The 14,820-nt window shown below is 46.7% G+C and overlaps 1 protein-coding gene across 2 annotated transcripts; it reads left to right on the plus strand.

The window, feature by feature from the left end:
• The first annotated feature begins 356 nt into the window (after positions 1-356).
• Positions 357-13,236, plus strand: LOC134342163 (gastrula zinc finger protein XlCGF26.1-like). 2 transcript variants are annotated; one of them, XM_063040137.1, is made up of 2 exons: positions 357-489; positions 6,130-11,418. In XM_063040137.1, exon 2 carries the CDS (start codon positions 6,537-6,539, stop codon positions 8,343-8,345), a length of 1,809 nt encoding a protein of 602 aa, XP_062896207.1. In that variant the 5' UTR covers positions 357-489; positions 6,130-6,536; the 3' UTR covers positions 8,346-11,418. The 2 variants fall into 2 exon arrangements, with proteins under 2 accessions (XP_062896207.1, XP_062896208.1); XM_063040138.1 differs by lacking the exon at positions 357-489 and adding an exon at positions 821-838 and having other exon boundaries at positions 6,130-13,236.
• Positions 13,237-14,820: the final 1,584 nt, after the last annotated feature.

Raw genomic sequence — 14,820 nt, forward strand, 5'->3', positions numbered from 1 at the left:
AACTTGCCATCTTGAAACTTTCAGAACTGTTCCTAAACTTGAGAGTTTGGCAGCCACAAACGCATAACACTGTTAACTTCTGTTTAGAAGAGTAGTTTGTTTAATTGTCTCTATACTAATACAGATAGTAGTTTATACTAATACAGACTGAGTTTGTGGTCTATCGCTGCTGTACATAACACAGAGTGACGGGCGGGTCGCTGGAGTCTCTCCCTGGGTTGTGGGACCCACCGGTCACGTGGTCCTGTTCGCCCCGCCCATTTAACCGCAGACGGGCAGCAGCAGCGCGTCTGCTCCCGAGGCCCCGCCCTCCGGATGACGCAAAGTCTCTTTGCGCATGCTCACTGTCGCCAGGTGGCCGGTGTTTGCCTTGCCGCTCGGTGCTGAAGCGAGCCGTCTGCGGGATCAGGAAGGGACGATCGCCTCCTTGATCGGGGAGCCGGGGGTCGGGATCACTATTTACGGGCTGAAGATGTCACTTTCCCATCGGTGAGTACTGAGACCGATCCCGAGCGGGGAGATCTGATGTTGGCCGTCAGCCCCGAACTGCGGGCCAATTACTCATTTAGTACCCAGTTATCTGGGCTCGTCAGAAACGTGTCGACTCCACTTAATCTGCATTGAACGACCCAAATCAGGAGCCCAGGCTGTCTCTTTCCGCAGAATTGAAATGGAAGTCCCGCCAACAGGTCACGTGAGGCTATTTAGCCCCGCCCTCCGCTTTGTGACGCAAGATCACGTGGTGTGTGCTCACACTCCCCGATGGGTGGTGACTCTCCGGGCCCCCTGGTAGCAGCAGAGATACAGAGGAGCAGATTGAGAGGCAGATTCTGGAAAGGTGCAAAAATAACAGGGTTGTTATCAACGGTGACTTTAACTTCCCTAATATTGATTGGCACCTGATTCGTTCCAAGAGTTTAGATGGGGCAGAGTTTAAGTGTGTCCAGGACCAATTCCTGTCACAGTATGTGGACAGGCCAACTCAGGGGAATGCCATAGTAGATCTAGTACTAGGTAATGAACCGGGTCAGGTCACAGATCTCTCAGTGGGTGAGCATCTGGGGGACAGTGACCACCGCTCCCTTGCATTTCTCATTATCATGGAAAAGGATACAGTCAGAGAGGACAGGAAAAATTTTAATTGGGGAAGGGCAAGTTATGAGGCTATAAAGCTAGAACTTGCGGGTGTGAATTGGGATGATGTTTTTGCCGGGAAATGTACTATGGACATGTGGTCGATGTTTAGAGATCTCTTGCAGGATGTTAGGAATAGATCTGTCCCGGTGAGGAAGATAAAGAATGGTAGGGTGAAGGAACCATGGATGACAAGTGAGGTGGAAAATCTAGTCAGGTGGAAGAAGGCAGCATACATGAGGTTTGGGAAGCAAGGATCAGATGGGTCTATTGAGGAATATAGGGAAGCAAGAAAGGAGCTTAAGAAGGGGCTGAGAAGAGCAAGAAGGGGGCACGAGAAGGCCTTGGCGAGTAGGGTAAAGAAAAACCCCAAGGCATTCTTCAATTATGTGAAGAACAAAAGGATGACAGGAGTGAAGGTAGGACCGATTAGAGATAAAGGTGGGAAGATGTGCCTGGAGGCTGTGGGAGTGAGCAAGGTCCTCAATGAATACTTCTCTTCGGTATTCACCAATGAGAGGGAACTTGATGATGGTGAGGACAATATGAGTGAGGTTGATGTTCTGGAGCATGTTGATATTAAGGGAGAGGAAGGGTTGGAGTTGTTAAAATACATTAGGACAGGTAAGTCCCCAGTGCCTGACAGAATATTCCCCAGGCTGCTCCACGAGGCGAGAGAAGAGATTGCTGAGACTCTGGCTAGGATCTTTATGTTGTCCACGGGAATGGTACCAGAGGATTGGAGGGAGGCGAATGTTGTTCCCTTGTTCAAAAAAGGTAGTAGGGATAGTCCTGGTAATTATAGACCAGTGAGCCTTATGTCTGTGGAGGGAAAGCTGTTGGAAAAGATTCTTAGAGATAGGATCTCTGGGCATTAAGAATCATGATCTGATCAGGGACAGTCAGCATGGCTTTGTGAAGTGCAGATCCTGTCTAACTAGTCTGATAGAGTTCTTTGAGGAGGTGACAAGGCATATAGATGAGGGTAGTGCAGTGGATGTGATCTACATGGATTTTAGTAAGGCATTTGACAAGGTTCCACACAGTAGGCTTATTCAGAAAGTTAGAAGGCATGGGATGCAGGGAAGTTTGGCCAGATGGATTCAGAATTGGCTTGCCTGCAGAAGGCAGAGGGTGGTGGTGGAGGGAGTACATTCAGATTGGAGGATTGTGACTAGTGGTGTCCCACAAGGATCTGTTCAGGGACGTCTAATTTTCATGATTTTTATTAATGACCTGGATGTGGGGGTAGAAGGGTGGGTTGGCAAGTTTGCAGATGACACAAAGGTTGGTGGAACTGTAGATAGTGTAGAGGATTGTCAAAGATTGCAGAGAGACATTGATAGGATGCAGAAGTGGGCTGAGAAGTGGCAGATGGAGTTCAACCCGGAGAAGTGTGAGGTGGTACACTTTGGAAGGACTAACTCTAAGGCAGGGTACAAAGTAAATGGCAAGATACTTGGTAGTGTGGAGGAGCAAAGGGATCTGGGGGTACATGTCCACAGATCCCTGAAAGTTGCCTCACAGGTAGATAGGTAAATAATTTAGCTGAACTCCTTCTTCGCTGCTCTTTTCAACATTTTCGGTCATTTTCACTAATTTCAAAGGACTGTGCCTCAGATAGCTGGGTTGTTGCAATGCGCTTCTAAAGTCTGACAGCAGACTAGCGAATGAATCTTCGATGGAGCAGAGTCAGAAACCAATGAGATGCAGTTTCTAGAGTAAATTTCATGGTTGGCACAACATTGTGGGCTGAATGGCCTGGAATATACTGTAGATTTCCATGTTCTATGTTGAACAGCGAAATAACTTTGCCTATCCTACAATCCTCTGATAACTCTCCCTTCACTAAGAATGATTTAATTATCTCTGCTGGGGCCCGACGATTTCTGCACTTGCCTCCCATGGGGTCCGAGGGAGCACCTTGTCATGTCCTGGAGATTTATCCACCCTCTTCTCTAATCTGTGCAGGGTCCATGATTTTAATGCTGCTTTTCCACACTCTCATTGACACTGTGTCCATCTGAGTAAATAGGGATGAAAAGAATATTTAAGATCTCCCCCATCTGCTTTGATTCCACACATGGATTGCCATTCCGGTCTTCTGGAGGACCAACTTTGTGCCTTGCAATCCTTTTGCTTTTAATCTATCTCCAGAATCCCTGAGGATTATCCTTCGTCTTTTCTGTGAGGGCAATCTCATGCCTTCTTTTAGCCGTCCTGATTTATTTCTTATGTGTTCTCTTGCATTTCTTCTACTCCACAAGAACCTACCTGCCTATCTCTGTTCTGCGACTCCATTTTGTGCTTCACCAGGCTCTCAATATCTCTTGAAAACCAAGCTTCCATACAGTTTCTATCCTTACCTTTTATTCTGAGAAGCACATGCCCGCTTTGTACTTTCAAAATTTCCCTTTGAAGGCCTCCCATTTACCAAGCACACCTTCGCCAGAAAGCAGCCTGTCCCAGTCCACAGTGGCCAGATCCTAGTGTCTTAATTCCAGGTGTTGATCCATGCCCTGAACCCATCTGCCTTTCCTATGCTGCTCCTTGTATTGAAATATACAGGGCTCAGCATATTCACTGCACCATGCTCAACTTTTTCATTCCTGACTTTGTCTGAGGTCTGAACAACAAATGTCACCGCAAACCCTGCACTATCTGTTCTGTTATTCAGGTTCCCATTCCCCCTGCCACTTTAGTTTAACCCCCCCTACCCCCACCCGACACCATGCAGCTCTATCACCCCTTTGGCTTTCATCTCCCAGATCAATAAAAAGGAGGCGCATACCAGGTGCAGGCAGATTGGAGCAAATGGAGTACTTATGAAGTACAGGAAATTCAAGTGAACACTTATGAAAGAAATAAAAGCAGACATGAGGTTGCCCCGGCAGACAAGGTGAAGGAGAATCCTCATGGATTCTGCAGATATGTTAAGAGTGAAAAGATTGCAATGGAAAAATATTAATCCTCTGCAAGATCAGAATGGTAATCCATATGAGGAGACAAAATAGATGTGGGAGATATTTTTTGCTCAGGAGATGGACACAGAGTCTATAGAGGTGAGGCAAAGCAGCATCAAATTCCTAGACCCTGTACAGATTACAGAGGTGGAATATGGGAGGTGGATCAAGAAGGTTCAGTCACTCAGCATTCAAGATGAGATAGTAAATTGGATGAGACACTGTCTTTGGGAGAAGCCAGTGTGTGGTAGCAGATGGTTGCCTCTCTGACCGCATCCCTGTGGTGTGCCACAGGGATCAGTGCTGGATCTGTCGTTGTTTGTCATGTCATCTATATCAGTAATCTGGATGATCAGCAAATTTGTGGATGACACCAAGATTGGTGGTGTAGTGAACAGTGAGGAAGACTGTCATGGCTGCAGTACGATCGAGACCAACTGGGAAAATGGTTTGAGAAATAGAAAATGGAATTTAATGCAGACAAGTGTGAGGTGTTGCACTTTGGTATGACGTACCAAGGGAGGTCTTTCACAGTGACTGGTAGGGCACTGAGGAGTGTTGTAGAAGAAAGGGATCTGGGAATACAAGTCTTTAATTCACTGATGTTGGGGGAGTCCAGAACCAGAGGCCACAATTTGAGAATAAGGGGTAGGTCATTTAGAATGGAGTTGAGGAAAAACTTTTTCACCCAGAGAGTTGTGGATCTGTGGAATGCTGTGCCTCAGAAGGCAGTGGAGGCCAATTCTCTGAATGCTTTCAAGAAAGAGAGAGATCTCTTAATGATAGCAGAGTCAAGGGATATGGGGAGAAGACAGGAACGGGGTACTGATTGTGGATGATTAGCCATGATCACAGTGAATGGTGGTACCGGCTCGAAGGGCAAAATGGCCTACTCCTGCACCTATTGTCTATTGAAAATGGTGTCATAGATGTGGCAGAAAGAAAGATTTTGGCCCATTGGCTTCATGAACCAAAGTACTGACAACAGTAGATAGACGTTATGTTGACTTGTAGAAGACATTGGTGAGGCCTAATTTGGAGTATTGTGTACAGCTTTGGTCACCTACCTACATGAACATTGTAAAAGAGGTTGAAAGAGTTCAGAGAAAATTCACAACAATGTTGCCAGGTCTGGAGGACTTGGGTTATTAGGAAAGATTGAACAGGTCAGGACTTTATTCCTTGGAACATGGAAGATTGAGGGGAGATTTGATGGAGGTATACCACTATTATGAGGGGTATAGATAGGGTAAATGCAAGCTGGCTTTTACCACTGAGATGGGGTGGGACGACAATCAGAGACCATGGGTTAAGGGTGAAAGGTGAAACGTTAAGGGGAACATGAGGGGAAACTTCTTCACACAGACGGTCATCCGCGTCTGGAATGAGCAGCCAGCACAAGTGGTGCATGCGAGCTCAGTGTCAACATTTAAGAGGTTTGCATAGGTACCTGGATGGTAGGGGTATGGGAGTGGGCAGTTTAAATAGTTCAGCACAAACCAGATGGCCCAAAGGGCCTGTTTCTGTGTTGTAATTTTCGATGACTGTGACAAGAACCTGAAATAATACAAAAATTCACTCTAAGTTCTTTTAACAGCTGTGCAGATCTGCAGGATTTTTTTAAATGGCATTAAAACTGTTGCACTTTTAAGTTAATAATACATGAAAGAAAATCCCAGATGCATGACAAGAAAGACAATTTGCCTGATACTGTTTCAGTTCCTGTGGAGCCAGGCTCCCATACTGCTCAGCAGGAACAGGGAGTAATACCAATGGAGAGAGTCAAACTGAGCCAAGGAACAAATTGGAGACGGCAGAAATGCCCCATTCTTATAGAGACAGGAACAGCATCAAGGAATTGATGGCCATTCCAGATAGCAGCACTGTGCCCAGTTAGAAGATGATTTCTCTCTCCAACTTGGGCTGAACCTCACTGTAACAGTGTGATACCTGATCAAACGTTGACAACTCAAGTAATCTCATCTGAAATTTCGTCCTAACCCATTGATGGATTTTGTAAATCTTTTTACAGGTTAAAAACGAGATGGAATTTAGCTCCTAGGATCTCAAACATGACACGCCTCTTTTGCTGTCTCTGTCCAGATGTTTGAGAAGTGGAGCAAGGGATTCAATCGACCATCCTTCCTGCTCAGACTGTGGGGAGGGATTCACTTGGTCATCTGACCGACTGGCATGCCCGTCATTTTACACAGGGGAAAGGCCGTTCACCTGCTCAGACAGTGGGAGTGGATTCACTCAGTTATCTCAATTGAAGGTACATCAGCAAGTTCACACTGGACAAGGCCATTCATCTCATCTGTGTGTGAGAAGGGATTCAGTCGGTCATCCCACCTCTGGACACACCAGGCAATTCACACTGGGCAGAGGCTGGTCATCTGCTGAATTTGTGGGGAAGGATTCACTCGGTCATCTGACCTAATGGCTCATCAGCGGGTTCACACTGGGGAGAAGCCGTTCACCTGCTCAGACTGTGGGAAGAGATTCGCTAATTCATCCACCCTACAGAGACATCAGCGAGTCCACACTGGGGAGAATCCATTCACCTGCTCAGTCTGTGGGAAGGGATTCACTCGGTCATCCAACCTACTGGCACATCAGCGAGTTCACACTGGGGAGAAGCCATTCACCTGCTCAGTCTGTGGGAAGAGATTCACTAATTCATCCACCCTACAGAGTCATCAGCGAGTTCACACTGGCGAGAAGCCATTCACCTGCTCAGTCTGTGGGAAGAGGTTCACTGATCAATCCACCCTACAGAAACATCAGCGAGTTCACACTGGGGAAAAGCCGTTCACGTGCTCAGAATGTGGGAAGAGATTCACTGAGTCATCCAGCCGACAGAGACATCAGCGAGTTCACACTGGGGAGAAGCCATTCACCTGCTCAGTCTGTGGGAAGAGTTTAACTCGGTCATCCAACCTACTGGCACATCAGCGACTTCACACTGGGGAGAAGCCATTCACCTGCTCAGTCTGTGGGAAGAGATTCACTAATTCATCCAGCCTACAGGGACATGAGCGAGTTCACACTGGGGAGAAGCCATTCACCTGCTCAGTCTGTGGGAAGAGATTCACTGATCAATCCACCCTACAGAAACATCAGCGAGTTCACACTGGGGAAAAGCCGTTCACCTGCTCAGAATGTGGGAAGAGATTCACTGAGTCATCCAGCCTACAGAGACATCAGCGAGTCCACACTGGGGAGAAGCCATTCACCTGCTCAGTCTGTGGGAAGAGATTCACTAATTCATCCAGCCTACAGAATCATCAGCGAGTTCACACTGGGGAGAAGCCGTTCACCTGCTCAGAATGTGGGAAGGGATTTACTCAGTTATCCAACCTACAGAGTCATCAGCGAGTTCACACTGGGGAGAAGCCGTTCACCTGCTCAGTCTGTGGGAAGAGATTCACTAATTCATCCAGCCTACAGAATCATCAGCGAGTTCACACTGGGGAGAAGCCGTTCACGTGCTTAGAATGTGGGAAGAGATTCACTCAGTCATCCAGTCTACAGAGTCATCAGCGAGTTCACACTGGGGAGAAGCCATTCACCTGCTTAGAATGTGGGAAAGGATTCACTCAGTCATCCAAACTGCTGGTACACCAGTCAGTTCACAGTGGGGAGTGGCCATTCACCTGTTCAGACTGTGGGAAGGGATTCACTTGCACGTCTAAGCTAATGGCTCACCAGCGAGTTCACACTGGACAGATGCTGTTCACCTGCTCAGTCTCTGAGAAGAGATTTACTGAGTCATCCAACCCAGTGGCACATCAGCAAGGTCACACTGGGGAGAAGCCGTTCACCTGCTCAGTCTGTGGGAACAGATTTACTCAGTCGTCCCTCCTGCAGAGTCATCAGCGAGTTCACACTGGGGAGAGGCCGTTCACCTGCTCAGTCTGTGGGAAGAGATTCACTCACTCATCCACCCTACAGAATCATCAGCGAGTTCACACTGGGGAGAAGCCATTCACCTGCTTAGCCTGTGGGAAAAGATTCACTCAGTCATCCACCCTACAGAATCATCAGCGAGTTCACACTGGGGAGAGGCCATTCACCTGCTCAGTCTGTGGGAAGAGATTCACTCAGTCATCCAACCTGCAGAGTCATCAGCGAGTTCATACTGGGGAGAAGCCATTCACCAGCTCAGAATGTGGGAAAGGATTCACTCAATCATCCCACCTACTGGCACACCAGTCAGTTCACAATGAGGAGTGGCTGTTGTTGTGAATCCCTAGATTTCGTTTGCTGTGGACTATCATTTTGAGAGAGAGAGAGAGATTAAGAAGGGAAATCAGTCTGACTTGCAGCTTGTTTACATTGCTCGCAGTTTGTTTAGTTTTAACCAAGGACACAGATACTCAGTCAGATGGAGATGAAGGAGGAAAAATGGAAGGTTTGAAACAAGGGAACTACTGGCCAAGGGTCACTGTTTCGAACTTTCCTCTGCCCACAAGGGTGGGTTAATTATCGATTCAGCATACATTGAATGTGTGATTGTCATCTCGTTTGATCCATAGGAGTGGATCTGATTTGGGGTATCCTGTGAAGACCACTTATGTGTTAACCCTTGCCTGGGTGTGGTATGGAAATTCACTTGAAGACGATACCTCTTGTGACAAGTCACTTCTGGTGATAATTTGTATGTGGATTTGGAACGACGACAGATAAGATCTACAGCGACTGTTCCCTCGTTTTACCACCATGGATGCTGTGGAATTCAACGTTATTGCCTTTTCTCGATATTTACCCTGGATTACAAATATCTCTCTCTCCTCAACTATTCTGTGGTTGAACTGAACTTTCATAGTTTACCATCTCAAGACTCCAAGCCTTGTTTCCCCTGAGCTCAATAGTTTGGGAGTTATATTTACCCACATATATACATATAACACTGTTAACTTTTGTTTATCTTGCTTAAGTTACTGTATTGTTAGTAGGTACTAATAAAGATAGTGGATTTAACATCAAAAACAGACTCTTGGTGTAGTCTATTGCTGCTGACTCATTTCTATAGTGTTACGGGGTCAAAATTGGGGCCTGCATCCAATACAGGAAAAGATTTGGAGGCGTATTGATTAATTATCGATTTCATTGGAGAAATCCCTTTTGATTTATTTGTGTATGGAAAATCAGCAGCAATGGATGTTGATAGATGTCTGGAAGCGCCAACCTCTGAGGCGTTAGAGGACACCAGAAGGATTGAGTTGCTGAGTATTGCTAAAAGGTTAAAACTTGCTAAGGTGAAATCGACAATGAGGAGGTCACAGATGCAGAGGAAAATAGCTGAGTATTATGTATCTGAGGGTGTGTTTAAAGTGCAGGAGTTGGAGGTGTTTCCTGAAAGTAAACCTAGTGAGCTTGAGCTCCCGTACAAGTTAGAAAAAATAAAGATAGAGGCTGTGGAAAGGCAGAGGCAGGTTGAGGCTAAAGACGCAGAAAAACAGAGAGGAAGCAGAAAGACAGAGGCTGTTCGAGCTGGCAATGATAGAGAGATTGCAGCAAAGGGGTGTAGCATTAGACTCTGGTGATAAGTTTGAGGCCAGTCGGGAAGTTAAATTGGTACCCCCATTTGTCGAGGCAGAGGTTGATAAATATTTTCAGCATTTTGAGAAGGTTGCTCAGGGTTTAAAGTGGTGAAAAGAGGGTGGCCTATTCTCTTACAAAGTGTAATTAAGGGGAAGGCTCAGCGAGCCTATTCTGCTTTGACAGTTGATGAAGCAGCTGATTATGACATAGTGAAACAGGCTGTGCTCAAAGCTTATGAGTTGGTCCCAGAAGCATACAGGCAAAAGTTTAGAAATTCGAGGAAACCTGTGAACCAGACCTATATGGAATTTGCTTATGAGAAGTTTGTGTGTCTTGACCACTGGTGCACATATAAAAATGTAAATGATGATTTTAACAGCTTGAAAGAGTTGGTTTTAATTGAAGAATTCAGAAGGTGCGTCCCTGGTGACATAAAGATGTATTTAGATGAAAAGGATGCTGCCATTTTGCAGGAGTCTGCTCAATTAGCAGATGAGTTTGCTTTAACCCACAAGGTTATGTTTACCCCGAGTAAGAGTTTCCAAAAGAGTCGCAGGGATAACCAGGGTAAACCGGAAATTAAAGCTGGGACTAGCGACAAGGGTAAGGATGAAGGTAAGCAGTTGAAGGAGAAATATTCTGGTCTCTCTTGTTACTATTGTAAGAAAGCTGGTCATGTGATGGCTAATTGTTCTGTCCTGAAGAAGAAAAAGGAAAAGGAGGCAGTCCCAAATACCTCTGATTTGTATGTTGAAGCACCTATAAACCCACAGGTGGCTGTTAACCAGACAGGTGACAATTGCAAGCTGTATATATATAAAAAAAAATTTCTTGTTTTGATGTGGACATCCAAGTTTTTGTTTTTCCACTATTTTTGTAAATAAAAGCACCTCAATATATTTTTGCCACTCAAGCCATCTTGTTATTTTTCTTAGACAGTTGACCCACAGTTTTTGTGACAGACTGGTACGAAGGCTCTTAGAAGGTTTCTGGGAATGGTTGGATATCATCGTAAGTTCTGTAAGAACTTTGCTGATACTGCTCTTCCTCTGACTAATCTCCTGAAGAAGGGTGAAAAGTTTGTTTGGACTGAGCCTTGTCAGGAAGCATTTGATCAATTGAAAGTTATTATTTGGGATGAGGCCAATCAATGTAGTGTTGTCAGCAAATTTAATTAACAGATTGGAGCTGTGGGTGGCGACACAAGTCATGGGTGCACAGAGAGTAAAGGAGGGGGCCAAGGAGACAACCCTGTGGGGTATGTGTGCTGAGGGTCAGAGAGACAGAGGTGAGGGAGCCCACTCTTACCACCTGCCGGCCATCTGACAGGAAGTCCAGGATCCAGCTGCACAAGGCAGGGTGAAGCCGAGGTCTCTGAGCTTCTTGTCGATACTTCACGCCTTCGTATGGCTAAAGCTCTGCCCACGACTGCAAGGAACTGCAGAGAACTTTGGTCTCATCTGGAAACATCATAGAAACAAGCCTCCCCTCTATGGACTCTTCCTACACTTCCCCTGCCTCGGGAAAGCAGGCCGTGTACTCAAAGATGCCCATAACTTTGGACATTATTGCTGCAAACCGAATCCCCCAACGGGGAAGAGATACAAAAGCCTTAAACCACCAGGCTCATGGACAGCTTCCTGTCTGCGGTTGTAAGCCAAATTAATGGTCTCCAGTCCAATAAAATGGACTCGACCTCACAATGTAACTCGACGTGACCCTGCCCCAGATGTCTATCTGCACTGCACTTTCTCTGCAGCCATAGTGCCTTGTTACAGTTATTGTTTTATCGTCTATCAGTTCAATGTGCTGTTGCAATGTATTGATCTGTGTGGATGGTACGTCAGGCAAGATTTTCACTGTAGCTCAGTATGTGATAAGAATAAACAAATTCCCCAATTAATTGTGTGGAAATATTAGACAGACTGAGCTTCTGCTCTGGAACCACAGAGGGAAACTTAACTGTTGTCATTTCTGAGGAATGCAAATAAATAGAAAAGGCTTCAATCTCGCAATACGATCTGCAGTAATTGGGATCAGGTGACCAGTGGTGGGTCTCCCAGACCAATTATCAGAATCAGGTTTAATAGCACCGGCAGATGTCATGAAATTTGTTGTCTCTGCGGCAGCAATAGAACCTAATTCATAACAATAGATTTTAACCATTGTGATTTAAAATAAGAACATACACATTAAATAGTTAAATTATATAAGTAGTACAAAATTAAAAAATGTAATAAACTATTTTAATTGTGTGGAACTATTTGACTGAATGGGTTATTGCTTTGGAAATTCTGGAGTGAAGCTTAATGAAACTGTACTAAACTATAACTGAACTTATGAAAAGCTCAGATAAATACAAAAGGCTAAGTTCTCACATAAATGGGTTATATACCCAGAAACATTGGCTGCCCTTCAGCAGGTAGAAACAGTGGAATGAGGCCTAGTCCCAGGCCTCAGCCCAGTGGTTATGGTCTGAGGCCTGGGACGAGGTGAGAGTAAGCATTCGGCATGGACTAGAAGGACCGAGATGGCCTGTTTCTGTGCTGTAATTGTTATATGGTTATATGGAAACATGCTGAAAATATTGCAGAAAAATCATTGTCCACCCACAACGAGAGGACGTGACAAATCCGGATCCCTGTGCCTTGTCTGAATGGGCGAAAGATGAAGCTACATGTACACGTAGAGCAGTGAACTACAGATGCTGCAGATCTGTGGAAAAACGTGAACAGGAAACAGGATCACGTGACGGGTGCAGGGTCTCTCACCTGAACCAGTCACTCTGCTCCTCGCCCCTCACACACTGACCGAAACATCCGCCGTGTTTCCCACATCATTCCATATTCACACCAGATACATATTTACCTTTTCCCTCCATATCTTCGCTGTCCCTTTCCCTCCACCCCCAGGTCACAGAGTCAAGGGCTCGATTCCCATCCCGATCCAATACACAATTCAAACCCAAGCTGGAAATGTGCAGGTTTTATTTAAATCCGTCCATGTGTATAAACACTAATTTCTATTCACATTCCTCCAGCCTCACTGGACAGGAACACTGAAACATCAAGTGAGAAATAGCAGGAGTTGGCTATTCAGCCCCTCTAAGATTATGTCTGCTCTCCCATCTCAGCCACATGTTTCTGCCCGATCCTCATTTCCTTGATCTCTTCGGTCTCCACACATCTGCCGGCCTCTGTTTTATGTGAGGACGATCACTGAGTCTTCACTGGCCTCTGTGGTGGGGATTTACAGACATCCACCCCCCTCAGAGTGGAGACATTTCCCCTCATCTCAGTCCCGGACAGACCACCCCTTTTTTCAGAGACTGGGATCCCTGGTTCAACCGGTAATGATGTTGTGCATTTCAATGTGTTCACCTCTCAGTCCTCGATTCTCCAAGTGAAAGGGTTATCACATTTGATCCTTCTTCATATGATGACCCCACCACATCAGGGATCAGTCTGGTGAATCTTCATTGCACTCTCCATAACAAATACTCTCCAACCTCTTTGTTAATCCTCTATGGAATTAATTTCCATCTTCTGCAGCCCCGTGTTGCCCCAACCACTCACCTCCCACCCCGTCACTATTTCCACCTTCCCACCTCCCCCTCACCTGGATCCACCTCTCACTCCCCAGCTCTTGCCCCATCCCCACCCCTCACCTCTTTTCTCTGACTATTTCCCGTCCACTCTCAGTCCAGAGGGAGGGTCTCGGCCCGAAATGTTGACGGTCCATTTCCCTCCACAGATGCTGCCCGACCCACTGAGTTCCTCCGGCAGATTGTTCTTTGGTCTGTATGACCCGTGTTAGTGTGGGGAGCGGGATTTTACACCATATTCCAGGTACAGTCTCAACAAAACACAAATAATTGTCACTTTGCCCGGACCATTGGCCCCGCTTGCAGGGCAACAGTCTGCCGGTGTTTGCCCCCCAATGTGGTGAATCCCTCTGCTCGCCACCACCGTGGGCTCAGACATTTCCACAGATGAGCCCCTCCTGTCCCCACCGGGACAAACATCCTGTCCGCCCCCTCTCTCACCGTCTTCATCCTTTCAATAAAATCCCCCTCTCCCTCCCCGGGGAACCGGCATCAAACCGACGGGCCGAGCGGTCTCATCCTACCTCTCAGCGACACATCAGACTCCGGCCGCAGGAGACGCTTCACAAACGCCCCAACTTCCCTCGGAGGGAAATGGAAATAAATCAGAAAGCGGACATTTACTTTGACGGTTGTCCCGCCGTGACGGAAAGTTCGGGAGACGGTGTCAGCGGGGGTAACGCCCTCTCGATTGATCCGCCTCCGCTATTGGTTGGAAGCAGTGATTGACATTGATTCACACCAATGGGAATAGCGCAGCGCGTGACTCCTCTTGACGGCGGTGGGGAAGGGGCTGGTCACGTGATTAGTAGCCCAGCCGTTAAACCGACCAAGCTCGAGCTCACCAGCGCGCGGTGCACAAAAGGCCCCGGATGATCGGTTGAGGTAAGAAGGGATCTCCGGGTTGGGGGTCTCACCGGGCGGGCGTTTTCAACACCGACTTCGGGTAGTTGCTGTGAGCTCCGGACTCCGTGAGCCGCAATCCCGGGACAGTCCTGCTCTCTTCCCTCTCTCTCAGCCCCACCATCCGTACACGGGCCCCGGGGAGCTTCCGGCTGATGAGGGAATGGGAACCGATGGATCTCTCAGACAGAGCTGAGCTCCAGCTGTCTAAATGCAAGGATCGGGAACTCGGAGAAAGGGAACAAAATCTTTTACATCAGCTGTTGAGAAAATCACCTTTGTTCTGCCTCCAGTCACAAACAAGAGAAAATCTGCAGATGCTGGAAATCCAAGCAACACACACAAATTGCTGGAGGAACTCAGCATTAGTACTCTTTTCCATAGATGCTGCCTGGCCTGCTGAGTTCCTCCAGCATTTTGTGTCTGTTGCTTGTTCTCCCTCCTCTTGTTCTGGACTTTTCTACCTGTGAGAATTTGTTTTGTCCCACTCTCTCTGGGGACATAATGATATCAAACACCTTTGTCCTGGGCAACAAGTAGCTTTCACATCACAAATGTGCCAGACTCCAATGAGACAGACTACTGCCCTTCCCTTCATATTCATTGGCATTGCCATCACTGAGTTCACCACCGTCAGTCACCTGGGGGAGGGTTCAGGGGAAATATTTA

Source organism: Mobula hypostoma, unplaced genomic scaffold, assembly GCF_963921235.1.
Source record: "Mobula hypostoma unplaced genomic scaffold, sMobHyp1.1 scaffold_134, whole genome shotgun sequence".
NCBI classification, from domain to species: Eukaryota; Metazoa; Chordata; class Chondrichthyes; order Myliobatiformes; family Myliobatidae; genus Mobula; species Mobula hypostoma.